The sequence below is a fragment of the Caretta caretta genome, chromosome 8 (genome assembly GCF_965140235.1).
Source record: "Caretta caretta isolate rCarCar2 chromosome 8, rCarCar1.hap1, whole genome shotgun sequence".
Classification (NCBI taxonomy): Eukaryota; Metazoa; Chordata; order Testudines; family Cheloniidae; genus Caretta; species Caretta caretta.
The window spans coordinates 11,004,169-11,022,573 of NC_134213.1; the positions used below are offsets into that span (position 1 = coordinate 11,004,169).

The following is an 18,405-nucleotide window of genomic DNA, read 5'->3' on the forward strand; positions in this document are numbered from 1 at the left end:
TATTCATCCAATAATTTATCCATCAAATAATACTTGATGGGCTACAAAGCTCATCAAATGCCACAAAGATAAATTATTCAGGGTCAGATTGTACCTTTAGGCACTGTCCAGAAAAAGGGATGGTGTATAAAATGCGCCACTCCAGGAGTAGCTTGAGGAGGCACTGTGATTCAGAGACCCAATTCCCTCCCTGCTTCCCCCTTACTTAGGGGAGGGCAGGGAAGGGAAGGTGCTCGCCTATGCCAGCAGGAAATTATTACACCGCCCCATACCTGTTCAGCTATGCCATTCCCTGCCACTCCTTGCACATCTGACTGGGCAGTGAGGAAGCAGGATGAACAGTGCCATTTACTTGTGTGCAGCTGGGCAGAAGGGGTTGGTAGCTTCAATAAAATTGTAAACCTAAGGGGCGGTCCTTACAGTGCTTGACTCCGTTTCTGGGATGTGTAGTCCAAGCCTCAGTCTAGTCTTCAATGACTATCTGCAACATTCACTGAATAACATATTTGATAAGTGGGATTTGACCAGCTCTACTTTTCATATTTGCACATGTAGCTTAGTACAAACGTCAACCAGTTTTGTCAGCTCAAGTACCTACCCTTTCTACCTGTGACAGAAGTTATTCTTGTTCCTGTGACAAAAATTCCATAAGATATTGGTTGAATGTCTTTGATAGCTCATAGGTCTCACTTATAACCATGTCTTCTCACAACACCTCCTCAGGCCCTACCTTGGTGTTCAGGAGGCCCTTAATTCCCAAATGCAGTGATAGGATGTCCCATAATGTCAATATAGTTGGTGAAATGTCTGGAACAGGTGATAGTCCAGTGAATTACATCTTCCAGCAGACACCTAACCTGTTCCTGCCTCAACCCACAATAAAATCTCATTTTAACCTTGTCCTTCACAGAGCACTGGCAAGAGAGACAGTGGTGGACAGGAAGTAGTTATCCTGTTCGCTGCTGGACAGTCCCTCTAGATGGGATATTTATTAAAAAGTGATTAAGTATCATCATTTGTGGGGGCAGCCTGCTCATGTCTAATCCAGCATCTTGATCAGCCTCTTATCTCTCTGCCAGACACAAAAGTAAAAACATGTTAACCAATTACTGTTATTAGGTTTAAGTTTTGTTTTATAAGGTTCAAATCCAGGCAATACTCCTGGGGGGATTCTGCAGGGGTGTGCGCCCACAGAAAACACCCCTGCAGATTTCCTGTGTTTGCCTGCAGAAAACTGCAGGGAAGCCGTGCGGGGGATGACCATGGGCCCAGGGGTTTTTTTGGGGGTGGTGGTGGGGGGGTTGCCTCCCTCCAAACAGAGGTGAGGCATCGGGGGGGCACACAGGGTTAAGCGTGTAAGAGCAGAGCTGCCCAGCTGAAGGAGGCTGGGTCTTTGCTCCTCTGACTCCGCAGCTGAGGGCTGCCTCCTGGGTCCTAGCGCCAGTCGCGCTCCCCTTCTGTGTGCTGGGAGCCTTCCTGTTTTCTCTTCTGTGCAACAGGGAGTGCCTGTGGTGGGGCTGGGTAAGGGGGGTGGGGGGCTGAGGGGAAGAGGCAGTTGGGAAGGAACAGGGGTGAAATAGGGCAGGGGGGGAATGTGGGAGTGAGGGGAGGGGGATGGAGAAGAAAAGGGGATAGGATAATTGTGGAGGGAAGCAGGAGCCCAGCATGCGGCATCCACTCATCAGGAGCTGGGGCTCCCCCATTAGCAGGCCCATCGAACCCTCACCCTGACAAGCCCTACCCCCCCACACCCAGACCTCCACCCCACTGATCCCCAACCAGCTGCACCCGGACCCCAACCCCATCAAGCCCCCCTCCCCCAGCACCGGATCCCCCCATGGAGCCCTCCACACCCCAAACTTCCTGCTGAGCCCCATCTCCCCACACCCAGCCCACCTTCACCTGGATCCTCTGCAGAATCCCATTGCCCCTTCACCCGGAACCCCAAAATGAGCCTCTGTGCATCCAGATTTCCCACTGAGCCACCCGCACCCAGATTGCCCCACACAGAAACGTCTCACCCCACACCTGGATCCCCACACACTAAGCCCCTCCACATTTCAATCCTGTTGGGTTGAGCCTGCTCAGCCCTACCTGGTGCAGAGGGACAGGGCCCTGGGGCATTTCTGGGGCAGGCCCAGCCCTTGCACTGTGTCAGGGTCAGGCGTTGCCTCACTGCCCAGTCTCTGTACTGCGAGAGGTGGGGGCTTCAGGGTGATCTCCCACCTCAATGCAGCCAGTGGCCCATGCTGGAGCCACATATATTTACTGACAAATAACATTTGCAGAATTTTAAAATATTGTGCACATAATTTTAAATTTTTGGGGCGCAGAATTCCCTCGGGAGTAAGTCAATAGCGGCTAAGTGAGCACTGCTCCATTGAAGTCCATGAAGTTGGATCTTCATAAACGAGGGCAGAATTTGGCCCAAGGCCTCTGTTTTGTAATATGCCCATTTCTGCCAAACATCTGCCAATCATCAGAGATGTGTACTGATGAGCGAGTTGCATTATACATTTGACCATAGTACAGATGTGAGTACAGATTATTGGCAAACCTATTTTCCCATTGATGCTACTGGCTTCTATATATACCACAATGAAAACAGCTGTAAAGCAGCTACAGATGGTCTTTTTTCAACCAGTAAACAATCTTGAAATAAGGGTCAGACCATACAAGTACTGAGTAAAATCATAAATGCCACTCGGTTCAATAAAGACTGCACTAACCTTACATTTACCTTCAGAAATGTTCTTGGTGTCTTGGCTCACCTTGACAACCTAATAATGGTGAATCATCTTAACTGAGAAGTGAACTTGCTTATGTGACATGTGCTGACTGATGGAGAACCAAGATATAATGATGATGAATACAAATAGGACAAACAAGGAAATCAGCTGGTATTTTCTTATAGTTTTTTAATTATCAGAAGAGATAAGTGGCCCAAGCTGCTGTTCAGAATTTTTTAGTGAATCAGATGACAACCATTACCTAGTAGTTAAATATTGCTGTGATTAACTTGATACACAGTTTATTTTGAATGGAAATTACATACCCACTTCCTCGTGCTTTGCATTGAAAATATATCCTTAGATAACTCTATTTATCAGAAAAAAGAAAAGGAGTACTTGTGGCACCTTAGAGACTAACCAATTTATCTGAGCATGCTGTGGCTCACGAAAGCTCATGCTCAAATAAATTGGTTAGTCTCTAAGGTGCCACAAGTACTCCTTTTCTTTTTGCGAATACAGACTAACACGGCTGTTCCTCTGAAATCTATTTATCAGCTAGGCCCAAATATCAGATCATTTTTGTATGTGTTCCATTTAACGAAGAAGATGTCTTTGCCATCCGAAGAAACAGGGCCATGTTCAGTGATCAAATAAAAAGAGTGGGGGTACTTCACATCTCAGACTCTCTCTGCAACCTTGTGGAATTCCTAATCCACACAAACCTGGCAATTTTGGACAGGGCCACATGGAGATTTTGAGGGTCTGGGGGCAAAATCTAAAACTGAAACCCCTCCCATCCTTCCAAAAAATGATCCTGGAGATTATAGAGTTTAAGAAGGGGGGGGTGGGATCAAAGATGGCCCAGGCCTGTAGGGCTGCTGCTCTCCCTGCAGGGATAGGGTGGCTCTGCCCTGTGTGCAGCTAAGGAATTGCTCCCAGACCCTCCTCTCCCTGTGTGGATTGTAGCATTATCCCTGACATCACTCCTACCACCGGGGTCTCGGCCTGCCAGGTCGCCTGGATGGCAGGTGTCAAACCTGAGTGGCATTGTCACCCTCTGCAACAGGTTGCTACATGACTCACTCAACTTTGCCCCAGCTGCCTCTCCATCACTTGGAGGGGCCTGGAGCAAACCGCCCTTCCCCACCCCCCACCTTGGTCAGCCCTGATTTGGGCTCCTTTGTACTACAATATCATCACGTTTTCTCATAGCCACTCTTTAAATCTGCAGAGAGCAGCTGTTTACTTAGCACAGCCCCTCTGGGCTTGCCCAAGGCAAGCTCCTTTTCAGGTCACCTGGTACAGGTACTGCCTACAGAATTTGGGGGTGCCATTTGACCCTCAAGTACAGTGATGTGCTAGAGGTCTAAAGCACATCTAGCTACCTGATGCAACTGGTCCAAGAAGTCCAGCCGCTGCTAACTTGCCCATGGTCTAGTCTAGTCCCTAGTGTGTGGCAATGATATCATAGAGAAGAGGTAACGGCCCTTAAAAGCAGTTGCACTTTGTTGGTCATCTGTGCTCCCTATCAGAGTCTCATTTTGCTCTGCTCTTTACCTGCTTTTTCCCCCCATGAGGTTTCGTTCTCTCTCTCTCTCTCTCTCTCTCTCTCTCTCTCTCTCTCTCTCTCTCTTCCATTCTCCTATGTTTTTTGCAGTCCCTTCTTGGGGGTGTGTGTGAACTCATTAACTCTGGAGTTCAAGTTCAAACCAGGGATGTTTGACAGGTGGAGAAGGAAGGAAGGACAGGTGATCCCATTCCTAATTGGCACCTCTAGTCACTTATTCATTGTCCAAGCTAGAAGGAATGTGACATTCAATTCAGCCAGCTGCAAGACTGACATTCTCTCTGCTGGTCTCTGACCAGCTGCTCTGTTCAAATCTTGCTCACTACAAGGTTGCCCTAGAGAAGCCTAGGAACTTGTGACGTTCGGAAACCACACCAGGCTTAGCAGACAAAGCATAGGGAACATGTTGGAAAGGATAATTATTTAATCTTTAGCCGCCACCAGACAGAGAGAGACAGGCTCGTCTGGGCACTGGGCTCACCTGTCTCCTTCCTCCACACGAGGGACAGCAACATCTGGAAGGAGTTGGCAGAGGACTGATTATTGATGTCCCCACCCCCAGCCACTCCTTCTCCACAGCAACAGCTGGAGGTACAGGGGGTATGTCAGTGCCTTCCAGCTTCCTGACATCATCGTTCGCTCAGCTCGGAAACTGGACTCAGGATATGTACTTTTTCTTTCTTTTTTTTTCTTTTTTTTTTTCTTTATACTGTATCACCACTGCTTGCGGGACTCCCTTTCCTACCACTACAGTCCTTACCTATCCCACCTGACTCCCCACATTGAAATGAAAGGTAGTACACCCCAAAAACAAGTAATTAAAAAGGGTGGTCCTACATGCAGAACATGGCCGTGCATATTGTCTGTGTGCCAACTGAAAGCAGTTGGAAAAGGTGGTGCATATAAGTAAATACCCAGATTTCACTATAAAGAGGTTACATGGATTTGGGAGCCAGAAATCTGCAAGACTTTTGTGTCAGAGACACTCCTGTTGAGTAGCCTTTAGTGACAAGGTTCATACTCTTGCCACCTTTGTGCATCTGTCTGAGTGCCAATGCAATAATACTTCTCAATTCCTTTCAAAACACTAATTCTGCAATTCATTTTCCCTTCCCCACGGCAGGAGGATGCAGATGTGGAGTGGAAATTTGCTCGTGCCAAGCTCTGGTTATCATACTTTGATGAAGGAAGGACTCTGCCTGCTCCTTTTAACCTAGTGCCAAGCCCTAAATCGTTTTATTATCTCATAATGAGAATAAAAATGTGCCTCATAAAACTCTGCAAATCTAAGGCCAAAAACTGTGAAAATGATCTTGAGATGGGTATGCTGAATTCCAGGCTACGGGTATGTCATATGCTTCTTTCCTTTTAACACCCTGAATGTAAAACGACTATCATGTCCTCTGTGGGCATCAAGGGAAGGAATTCTACTTTGTTCACAGATGAGCAAAAAGAGCTGCTTAGCATTGTACTCTATTTTATTTATTATTTGTATTACAGTAGCACCTGGAGAGCCTAACCAAGGTAGTGGCCTCCTTGAGTTAGACACTGTGCAGACATCTAGTGAAAGATAGTCCCACCCCAAAGAGCTTATGGTCTATATGAACTGGGAAGGGGAACAGGTGGAGTGACTTCCCCTAGGAAGTCACAAAGCAGGCTAATGGCAGAACTGGGAATAGAAGAATGCAGGTCTCCTGACGCCTACTCCAGGTTGCTAGCCACAGGATCATGCTGCCTCTTGAAACCGTTCTTTATGTATTGCCTAAATTCACTTTATTGCCATTATGTAAAACTCAGCATTTAATACCACATCTGATTTTATCATTGGAAGCCGGGTTCCAACCAGGGAATATTAACTTTTCCCAGCAACTTGAAGCCACAGTTAACAACCTCCCCGCTTTCAGCTGCCTAATGACAATCATACACAGTAATAGATCGGCCCTGCCTCATCCACCATCTGTTCATTCTTTTGAAAGAGATGTGTGCTTTGGGAAAGCACAACTCCTCTGACTTTGGAATGGGCACATTTGTGAGAAGCAAGTTAGTTTTCCCTTAGTACCAATGTGCTTGCGCATGACAAAATATGAGACACACAGAGAAACATTCCTAAAAATCTGACACTTTCCAACAGAATTGTTCCTGAAGAAATGTCAGTGTAATCGGGGAGAGGCTAATCCTGTGGAAATATATTCTTTGCAGAAATGTCATTGGGACAAAACTGTTCTTAGGAAGCAGATTTTTTTTAAAAAGCCAAAAAACCCGAGGCAGATCTATTCTTTTCCTTTGCAGCACTTCTGTTAGTTCGGAGTTTTGGAATAAAACGCCCAAAGCTATTCACCCAACATTCAGCTGCGGTTTACCGGGACTGTCAAACTCAGCAAAAATTAAAATGTGATGAAACAGCTTCGTTTCCACTGTACTGACCCTCACTTAACTTCCTCGGCTCAAGCTGGGTTTAAAACAAAAAACAACACTGGGAACTGAGACCTAAACGAATGTGCAGGATTTTTGTCTTTGTTTACAGTTGCTGCACGTGACAGAGGCTGCTCCTAGGCAGCATCACCAGGAGCTTCAGGGGGCTTGTTAATATTCAGGGGGCATGTTCTAATACAGCAGGGCATGCTTTTAAATTTTCCTCTCGGTGTCATTGCACATTTTTAGGCCCTCTGAACTGAAAACTGTCAGCTGCTTCTGCCATTCACAGGACATAAGCTGAGGAGAAGAGAGGCTCTGGAGGGCACAGATGTAGAGCAGAAGAGAAGCAGTGAATCTGCCCTGATGGGACCAAAGAAATTCATTGCGTTGGCAAAATAGCAGAGGCAAATAAGCGGGAAGAAGCATAGAACTGAGCTGGGAGGGAAGGAGAAGAAGACTGAGATCAAAGGAATATGCAGAAAGGATGAGAACAGGAGGCGCTACCAAAGAAGAAGCTGACAGACCCAAGAAAGGGGCCAGAGTGGAGATAAGAGGAAGAGCTGAAGCAAGAATAGTATAGACCAGGCCAAGGAAGAATGTAGGAGAGGAATGCAGAGGAGGGCTTTACAGAGCTTGCCATTGGAATCTGCAGTGTGCCTTTGTGGCTGATTGGAGTTGCTTGATACTATCCATTGAGTCTGATGAGTAATTTTCTCTTCTCTTTGTTCAAAAAGCTATTTTCAAAATTCAGCCACAATCACCAGGAATTAGAAGTAATTAAGAAAGCTCTGCCTCTCGCCTCCTAACACTGTCTCAAAGTGGTGTGAGAGGGATACAGTCAAAACACCTTTTGTTTAGATGATATGAGATTGAATTTCTCATCCAATAATTCTTCTGTTCATTCTGGCAAAGAAATGAATGGGTTGTCTCCCTCTTCACCCTCTGATAAGCTACCAGAGGCAATGTAGCCTAGAAGATAGAGCACTGGACTAGGTATCTGGAGACCTGGGTTCAATATGTGTCTCTCTCCCTGGGCTGCTGAACGGCCTTGGGCAAGTCACTTCACTTTTCTGTGCCTCCATTTTCCTGTTTGTAAAATGGGGATGACCTACTTGTCTCCTCTGTGATGCACTTCGAGATCTACTGATGAAAAGTGCTATGAACGAGCTAGATATTAATTATATTATTAAGTAGGGAATGGAAGTGCTGGTTTTCTTCTGCAGGATCTCCAACCTGCTCACAGAATGCAACATTTTCTAATGTTTGCATAAGTCTGTTTAGCCTGAGGTGGAGAGGTTGTTTGGGGAAAGAAGCTGTTACAAACTTAATGTTTCATTATGTTTTATAATTTCAGAAAGTTCGTTTTCAGTCAAGCGCTCGAAATTCAGAAAACTTTACTGTGAAGAAGGGTTATAACAAGCCCACGAGATATCAGGTAATGACAGTAGAACATCAAGAGCAAGGAAAAAGATCTGTAAGCAAACAAGGATTATTTGCAAGGATCAGATTTGTCACTATACAGTGGGCTCCATCCTGTGATGTGTCAAGCAGTGACCTATGCCAAATCAAAGGACACAGTAATTTATGGGACTGAGCCCAAACCTTTTAGTTTCACAGTTGCTTAAAGCAGCATGGCAGTGTAACAGCTACAGAAATACATTTGACATTAACGTGATTGTCATGGTAATTAATTGCCATGGTAATTAATTGAAAAGTTCACTGGTATTGAACTTAATACAAGAAAAGTTCACCAGAGCTTCATCCTAGACTCATTGACAGTGTTTCATTTTGTCATGACACAATGTTGTCTCTCTAGACTTTACTTTAACACCCTCATGTGCTTTCTTTGGCAATATTTTGTCCTATTTAGGTGGACGTGCAATGTGATCTGTTACAAAAATAATTATGGGAGCCGTGATGACACAGCTTACTCTCCCCACACTGTGAAATTACCATTGTTGTAAGGTCCTGAGTAGAACTGGGTGAAATATTTCTTACAAATAGTTTATTTGCCAAAAAAGGCAGTTAGGGTGAATATGGCCACTAGAAATTTGGAAAAAAGCTTTCAAAAAGTTGAAATATTTCAACTTGACACTTATGAAATGAAACACTTTGACTTTTCATTTCAAAATTACAATTAGTTATGAAATTTACCTAGATTTCACTTAAAAAAAATCAAAAAAGGGTTTTAAAAACCACTCTAAATGAAACTAAACCTTTCATTTTGTGGCAAATGAAATATTTCATTCATCCTGAAACAACTTCTTTGTTTTGATGAGAGAGCTGAAAAATTGTCATTTTGGGTTAACTCAAAACAATGTTGTTTGTTTTTTTTTTTTTATAATTTTTCGGTTTAGCCACCAAACCAAAAAATCAATTATTCACCAAGTTCCAGTCCTGAGAATTTATGTTTCTGGTAGACATATTTTATGTGACAGCAGTGGGTTATGTGTGTAGTAGCAAAATCTCCAACTAAGCAGGTACTTGGTTAACATCTACAGACATCAAATATTTGTAAATTGTTAACAAGGTTAAGGAAAGGAATTGGTTAGTGGGATAAAAAAGTATAACTATGTGTGGTAAATACTAGATATTGGGTAACATTTTCAAAAGTTCCAGATTTTTAAAGGTATTCAGGGCCTAAAGATGTGGATAGATTCCTAATACGATGTTCAAAAGCAACTAGGTGTCTAACTCCCCTGAAGTGAACATCCCATTAGCTATCTATCTACATCTTTAGGCACCTAAAACCCTTTTAAAATATGTCCCTCTGTGACAGAGCCAGAAATTGACCCTCCTGAGTCCCATTCCAGTGTCTTAACCACAAGACTATTGTTCACTCTCCTTTGCCCAGCAAGATAAAGTCTATAGAAGGTACTTGAATAACTGAAGGGATAAAGAATATATGAAGGTAGGGCCAATAAATACATAAAGAAGATGGATTTCTGCATAGAAGGCAATAACTTACAAATTAAGGTCTGCTACCGGAACCCTTTCTTAGATGAGTATCACACCAATGAAATCAAGGGAACTATTTGGGTGAGCAAGGTCTGGAGGGTTGAAAATTAATATGAATGTCCAAGATTTTCAGAAGTAACTAGATGTTGAACTCCAGTTTTCAGTAAGTGGGAGCTCAGTGCATTCTAGAAATCAGGCCCCTTCATGTTGTCTCAGATTAGGGAACCAAAATCAACAGACATTTCTGGAAATCTTTGCCAATATTTCTCTATTGTGCCAGTAACTATGTGGTTGAGAAGCCATTTTATTTACAGTAGCAAAGAACCCAGAAGAGGTGGGAGATTGCAATAGAGATGCAAACCCACAATACAATATTAAGGCAAAAATACACAGTAGTATTGCTGAAGATATTGCAAGGAATGTCTCCAAAGGCTGCAAAGTGACATCCACCCCTCAGATTCTTGATAAAGAATTGTCACATTTGCATTACTTCTGTTCAGTATCCTTACAACAGTGTATTATCTGGTATAGTTGGCACCATGAAGATCTTGACCTTTGCCACCTGTAGCTACATGGCATGTAGAGTACTACTCATTGTAAATATAGACAGTACAGCAAATAGCAGTAGCAAATACTGTGGCTGGCACAGGTAAATACTCTGTGATGGTAAATGTCAAGAAGATAATGGCGTTCGTTATATGTTGATTCCTTGTTTTCCTGCAAGTTCCCTATTTTTGTCTCCTATATTGAAAATTGTTTCTGTTGGGATCTAGTATTTCCCCACTTTCCCCAGAATGTTCCTCAATTTATGTTTTCTCAGGTGGCAACACGTCTTCCATCTGGATTGAACTACCTTGGCCATCTCCAGCATACAGTATGTGCACTGTGTCTCATATATATTTCCTTAACCACCCACCTGGTTAGAGAGAGATCTTCTTCTATAGAAAGACACAGTCCTAAACATTCCACATTCCATCACTAGATAACACATATACAAATAACTGGATCCCTTTTTGTCATTCACCTGCCTTTTTATTGCTACAGTTCACATCTAGTTACTTAATGATCAGGAGGAAGGGGTGGGATGTTTTTGGTTTTGGTTTGGTTTGGTTTGGGGGGTTTTGTGTCTCAAAACCTTTGGGGAGATTGCCAGTGACATTTAAAGCAACAGGATTTCTTCTTGTTCAGTGGGCAGATGGGCCTGAATTTAGGTTTTTTGGGTAGGATGCTTCTGTGATTAGCATGCTAGCTAGTGTCTTGGGAAACATGGGTCAAGTTCCCTGCTCTGTAACAGACTACTTCTGTGAGGTTAGGCAAATTACTTACTCCCTGTGTCTCAGTTACCCATTCATAAAATGGGGATGACAGAACTTCTCTGTCTATCAGGGATGATGTGAGGATCAGTATATTTTAAAAATTGTGAGGTGCTCAGATACTAAGATGGGGGGGGGGGCTTTGAGTACTTTAGGTAGATAGATGTTAAGTTGCTGTTGTTCCCCACCATTTTTTATCCAAAAATGACAAACCTGCTCCAACAGACCACCTTAAAATGAGTGTCTTTCAGTCCCAATGGGAGTAGCCATTCGCATCATTACACAGAAGCCAGGTAACGTACCCCAGCCAGGCATAGTATTGTAAGTAGAGAGAAGACCATGAGAGCTTTCTTAACCCTATCCTAGATTTTCAGTGGGAGCAGGAGCAAGATCCGGAAGGCAAGTCCAGGTCCTGCCTTTAAGGGTATGGAGGTTCCCCAGGCACCTGAGGGAGTGTGGTCCCACTGCACCAAAGGAGAGGGCTGTGTACGCGTGCATGCTGAGAAGGTGCAGACAGAAAACTGAGCTTGGAAGAGGCTCTTTGCATGGCAGCAGGCAGGGGTAGGAGGGGACAGGACATGCACAGTCCAAGGGAGTTAGGTATAGCTGGGCTAGAGTATCTGCCATTGTCTGGATTCTCCTTTCTTGTCCCTATGGGGAAGGGCAGCAGAAGCGGGACTGTATCCTGAGGTAACGGAGTCTTCTTCCCTGGTCCCTGTGCATCTGCCCCGCAACCAGCCCAGTAACGGAGGTCAGGCACTGGGCACAGGCTGTGCCCGTCAGTGACTAATGCTCAACATCGTTGTCTGGGCACAGTAACTCCCCTTAAAGTCTTTTCAGCTGTGTGGCTGTTTATAAGATTCTAAATCTAAGGGTCAAACAAAGTGAACTCAGTAAATAAGAGAGGTATCATTGCCTCCTACGATGAATCAATGAATCGACTCCCAGGAGCAGGGACTGTGGTGATTTAAGATGAAGGTAGACGCTGATGGTCTTTTCCCTTTATAGTGTCTGCGTGCTTGACAAATGGATGTCAATGCAGCTCTTCTTGAAGGCAGATGGAGAGTATCCCTCAGTTAGACAGGAAAAGGTCCAAAAATCCTGGTTGGAGTTGCATCATCATCAGAGCAAATCCCACAGGGACATAGCCTCCTTGCAGATTGAGCACTATCTGCATTGATCGTTGGGTTGAAATTCCCCCCAAGAAACAAAACATTTTGGGCCCAGTCATGCCATTTGGATGCTGCCTCATGGTGGGGAACTTCAGCCCCCTGGTGGAGCAGAAGGGGGAACCCCGCAAGGGCGCCTGATAAGCTTCCGTTACTCCACTTTGCATGAGCAAATTCCTCCCAAGCAAGAATGCATACACTTCCATATCTGTTTTACACACTCAAATGTAGATTAATCATGCATTTGGGCACCCAAATGAGCTATTTAGGTGTCTAGAAATAGATTTAGATGCCTAACTTTGGACTCTTAAAAGGCAGTCCCCTGTGGTCCATCTACACTGCAATAAAAGACCTGTGGCATGGCCACAGCTGGCCCAGGTCAGCTGACTTGGGCTCACAAGGCTTGGGCTGCTGAGCTAAAAATTGCAGTGTAAGCAGTTGGGCTCAGGCTGGAGCCTGAGCTCTGAGACCCTCCCCTCTTGTGGGGTCTCAGGTCCTGAGTCCCAGCCCAACCCTGAATGTCTACACTGCAATTTTTAGCCCCGCAAGCCCATGTCAATTGACCTGGGCTCTAACTCTTGGTGCTGTGTTGTTGTTTTTTTTGTTGCAGTATGGACATACCCTGGGAGGTCACTCCCTTTACTCCTTTTGTCATGTTTGCTGCCCATCTTCAGATCTCCAGTCTATCAATGTTTTTCCCCCTATACTGAAGAAGACTCCACAGGACTCTAGTTGTAGCCTAGTATAGAGCATAAACTGCTTTAGGACTTCTTTTATACCTTTGCGTATAAACATAGCTTCAGCACTTTTGCAACAGCATCACATTGCAAGTTCATATCTGATTTGTTGTCTGCTCTCATTCCTATATATGTCCGTACGTCTTTCTATCCAATAATCTCACATTTCATACATCTACATGGTATTCTTTTTTGCTGTGTATATTAAATGTGTGCCATTTTTCTGGGGTAATTCTCATTCATTTTAATGCTTTTTTCCAATGTTGTTGGATCTTTCTGACTCTTCTCTCTATCCTTCAATGAGTTTTCCTGTTTCCTAGTTCTCCTAGCCCCTGATTCAACACCCACAGGAGTCAGTGGGAGTCTTTCCATTGACTTCAGTAAATTTGGGATCAGGCACTTAGTTCAGTGTAATGAGTGAGTTTGATAACGTCATTAATAAACAACTTATTTTTTCATCCAGATTTTTTCTTATGAATACTTTAAACAACCTATATCCCCAAAACCTAAACTTGATCCCACTTCTTAGTTTGATATTTAACCATTTGTAGTTACTTTGCATTTATGGGCTATCCACCAAATTCGTATGTCTCCCATGGTATTCTTTGATCTGTCTTTCTTGTGGGATGCTTATTAAATATTTGTTATTCAACTATTATAACACAAAGTGGGTAAATATAAAGGTGAGATCCTGGCTCCATTGAAGTCAATAGCAAAACTGACTGATCCAGTGGAGCCAGAATTTCATCAGTCAAACTGTTCATAATAGATCTAGAATTACAGACACCCAATATCATACCATTTAACCATTTGTATTCACTTTTCAGAAAATAATGAAGCGTCTTATTAAGCGATATGTCCTGAAGGCTCAGGTTGATCGAGAGAATGATGAAGTCAATGAAGGCAAGTGGCTTTTACAATTAATGAGGTTACAATCACTAAAGCTGAAATCATGCATCTCCATTCAGTTCCAAACTGATATGTCAAATCATAAATCAGATGGGTGAGACTGTCTGGGGCAGCTTCTGGAGAGGCAGCATGCACAGGCATGCCCTGGTGGGCATAGATTACTTCAAACCATCTTGCCCTTGCAATTTCGGTCCTTTCTGTGGGCTGAAATGATCTCTGGTGTAATTTAGGTTGTCTAGGGAGGTTCTCTAAGTTACAACAGACCTACCCTTGGAGTTGTCCAGAATCACCATAGTGGCATGATGTATGGACCCACCTCCTCTTTCCTCAGAGCCCTTCGCTAAGCCCCTACACCGGGCTTGTGAAGGGACCTGCGTAGGGCAGCTTCCAACTGTCCTACCCAGTGCCTGCACTAGACAAATTCTCCCCCAGTTGGTTAAGAGGCTTTCCTAGACCCTGTACATCATCACGGTGGCATACAGGGGTCAGAGCAGAGGAAAGAATTCCGCCCAGTATCTCTGCTAAGCTTTCTACACTTTACATCACAAACAAATCTTTTAGTTACATAGGACACCTTCAGCACCATTTCACCATACAGCCAACGCCACCCTTTTTTCCAACAGACCCATACTTCTTAACAGCACATTACCCTGTACATTCATATGGGCCTTAGAAAGCCCCTTTTAAAAACACTGGCCTGAGCTATCCCCTCTGCAGCTGGAAGGGATGGACTCGCTGCCATTCCCCACTCAGTATATATGGAAAAGGGAATGCTGGCGAGGGAATGGTATCTCATCCTAAAAAGCCGCTGTGTAGCTTGGAAATCTGTATGTGGAGAAGGAGTGGGCTTGGAAAAAACAAGAACTCTCCGCACATTACTGTTGTTAGCAGTATTAATAGAGTTTGTTTCATTAAGCCCGTGGGGGGGGGGGGAGGATTTTGTGTAACTGCTACTCTATGGAGGTTCCCACACATTTAGTGCCAAGCCTATAGTTTGTGTTCCCAAATGAACTCATTCTCATGAATTAAAACACGGTGATGACTTGTTTAATTCAGTCTCATTTACAAGAACATTTTTTTTAATTGTAGGAGAACTTAAAGAGATTAAGCAAGATATTTCCAGTCTCCGCTATGAGCTTCTAGAAGAAAAGTCAGAGGCTACTGGAGAGTTAGCAAGACTAATACAGCAGCTGAGTGACAAGTTTGGGAAGAACTTAAATAAGGACATTTGACGGTGATCAAAGAAAGAGACAACTCGTTTTCTAAACATTATTTGATATTTCAACCAGCATTTTAAGAGAGCAAAAACAGTGCAAGAGATGGGTACTGAGCCCTCAACTTTTGCCACCTAAGAAATATTGGTAAGGGCACCGTGCATTAGAATATGTTTTTGGGTAAAGCCAACGATCAGTTAATATCTTTACGATATAAAGGTGACATTTTGGTATAAAACAAGCCCATTGACATCAGAAATAGATGCACCATCTCCAAAAGATAATCATGCTTATATTAGATACAAAGCACCTTTTAAAAAAGGCAAACAGCCAAATCCTCAGCTAGTATGAATCAGCATAGTTCCATTGAAGTCAATGGAGCCAAACAGATTTATATCAACAGGAGATCTGACCCCTAGGGCTTAGATCTGGGCTTAGATCTGCAGAAAAATATTCCACGAATATTCATTAAAACTTTTAAACAAATTCACCTTCACTTAGATGTGTGCACTCCTTTTGTGCTTGCTTTCCATGGACACCCATGAAATTGAGTTAGAATAGCATTGAGGTTAATAGAAAGCAAATGTGAAAACACATACTAAAATATAGTGATCTCAAATTGCCTTCCTATGAGGATTTATACTAGGAACTTCATTTCAAGAGTTAACTCATTCAGTCAAGGAAGAATAACAACATCATGTGACTTGTGACCAATCACAATGTGGCAACTCAGCTCAGATTTTGAATAGCATCAATGAAATTCACAAGGAATGTTTCAGAATGGTTTCAAACTATGAATACATTTGGAAAAAAAACCCACCTCAAGCTGGCTGAGGACTTTCCGTCAACAAAAAGGGGAATTTGTCAAAAAAAAAGGATTTGCTAGGAGTTATTTGCTCAGGCACAGTAAAGAAAAACAGGGAGAAGTTTTAACAATTAAACCAATTTACAAGCTGCAGTAGTACAAAGTCCTCCGGTTGTACCCTTACAAGGGAAAATTTCAGAACATGATGCAGCTGAAAACTCAGTTGCTTGTTTATTTGGTGTTTTAAGCTGCTAAAGCACACCTTATTACTTTGGAAACACCAAACTGTACTGTTTGTTTACAAGGTGCACCTATGAGATGACCATTACATTTAGATATCAGCTAAGAAAAATAAGCAGAATCCGAAGGTGACCTGTGATCAGTTCTTAAGTGCCAGACGAGAACCCAGATAGCCTAGTAGAGTAATAGTTATATTTGTAAAAAAAACAAAAACAATAAAAAGAAAAAAGTGTACTGTAGGTAAACCTGTTTAGAGAAAAAAATCAAAATAATGTATTTTTACCTTTAATAAGATTATCTTGTATACTGTAATATTTTTACCTAAAAATGAGGGGGCGGGGAATAAAATTACCTCACAATATTTGTTGCACCTTGAGTGAAATATTTGTCTGATATTTTAAATACTCGCCGAGGAAATAGAAGTTTCACTGGCTGTTGACAATGTGTGAGCAGGACCAAAGTTACATATGCTACCAGCCTACTGCTGAGGAGAGTCGAAAAGCATCATAGTATAATTATAGAACTAGAATTTCTGGAATTCTTCATAGTCTCCACTCTGAATAACTCCATAAGGATGATACTTAGTGTGAAATCACTGTGTTGAGATTCATACATGAATGCATGGACACCTACTGAGACGGTAAAATAGAAATGAGATCACTTCAGTCATGTCTATTTGTGCTACTGAATTTCTAGTTGGAAATAAGATGGGTAACATTATTTGGACTAAGTTTAGAGAAGAATTGGCTGAAAAGACAACTGATGCTGTCTTCCCTGGACCTGACCTATCACCTGACATGTTACACTGTGCCAGTATACATTAGCATTTTCCACTGCTGTTGTTCACAATGAAGGGACAGGGCTTTGCTTTACAATCAACTGCTATGCAATATCATGATCAAATTCTCACCGCACGGTGTTCGCCAGGAAGGCAACCCGTAATAGCACTGTATAACAGGTTTTCTTTTAACGTGTACTATTCATGATTATTTTGAGCTACTTTCCTCTGCCTAAACCTATGAATATGGCTCATGTGAAGTGCTTGATTTTCACTTTGAAAAGAGAAATGATTTAGCCAGACCGTGTTTACCAAGAAAAGGGTTTTCAAAAAGACTTTGGAATGATGGAATATAATCCTCTGTATAATCCAAAATAATACCATCATATCACGTGAACCACTTCCAGTTACTGCCCTGTGCATTTCAGACAAAAATTGTGAATTGCAGGGAGTGCTGTCATGAAATCAGGTGCAAAATCACATGCATACTCATTTGCATTCAGACAGTAAGACGATTGCCACTCTATCTTCTATATTACATCTAAAATTGTGCAATTAGAGTCATAGTTATAGAATTTTAGGCCAGAAGAGACCACCACAGCATCTACTCTGATCTGTACATCACAGGCCAGCAACACCACCCAGAGCTTGCACACTAAATCCAAGAGCTGAAATTGCACCAAGGAATTACAGCCTTTGGGAGACTAAATTCTAATTCTAATTCTGCATGGCTTGATCCAAAACCCAATGACAGTAATAGGAGTGTTTCATTTGACTCTAATGGGCTTTGGATCAGGCTCTAAGAGATGAAAATTGCAGTCAATGAACATTCTGACAAGGACGATTAGTGCTGTAATATGAATAACTTTGTTGAACCATGTGCTTCTGCACGGAGGCTTTCATATTTCCATTCAGTTGCCACTTGCTTTTCTGATATGTAAATGCAGCGTTGCAGGTCTGTCATAACCAGGTAGTTAACTTATTGTTCTGCATGCAGTAATTTCCCATAAGTGATCATAATACCACTGTAGATTTCAAGAGGAGAATAAAAGAAGGGTAGGGAAAGTTCTGGAAAAAAAATACGCACAAGTCTTCACCCAGATTTGAAAATAAATTTGATTTAGTTGTAATTGCATTCCTTTTGTGTTCACTTTAAATGACCTATCAAGAGATTGAGAGCTACGCAGATGAATGCTCATGGCATGCAATTTTTAAGCCTCCCTGCTTGAGATATTTTGTATGGGGGGAGACATCAGTTGACACAACCAAGTGACCAGTTTCTCAAAACCCCTGGTTAGGCCATTGGCTGAAAGAGGCAGCTAAAGAAGTCAGACAAGGCTCAGAATGGAGCTTTCTTAAAAAATAGATTATTTTTTTTAGTGGTTGGGGTTTTATCAGTTGTACAAAAAGCTTCTTGCATTGCCCAAACTTTTAATTTTTTTCATGAACCAATTCAAAACTGAAACATCCTCTTTCAATTGATCTGAAGAGAAAAAAAAATTTCCTTTAAATATGATTTGAATTGAATCAAAACAAGTTTCTTTTCATTCAAAAGCCAAACTTTTTGT

General features: G+C 42.7%; 1 protein-coding gene across 4 annotated transcripts in view; it reads left to right on the top strand.

Moving 5' to 3' along the window:
• Positions 1-16,420, top strand: part of TRPC7 (transient receptor potential cation channel subfamily C member 7) — a 120,200-nt gene extending 103,780 nt beyond the window's left edge. For 3 of the 4 annotated variants that reach the window (XM_048861914.2, XM_048861913.2, XM_075131273.1), the window contains 5 exons: positions 5,423-5,644; positions 8,069-8,149; positions 10,493-10,546; positions 13,719-13,794; positions 14,890-16,420. In XM_048861914.2, the coding sequence (XP_048717871.1) occupies positions 5,423-5,644; positions 8,069-8,149; positions 10,493-10,546; positions 13,719-13,794; positions 14,890-15,032 (576 nt within the window). In that variant the 3' untranslated portion in view covers positions 15,033-16,420. The remainder of the gene's footprint in view (positions 1-5,422; positions 5,645-8,068; positions 8,150-10,492; positions 10,547-13,718; positions 13,795-14,889) is intronic. The other variant, XM_048861915.2, reaches the window with a different exon arrangement.
• Positions 16,421-18,405: the final 1,985 nt, after the last annotated feature.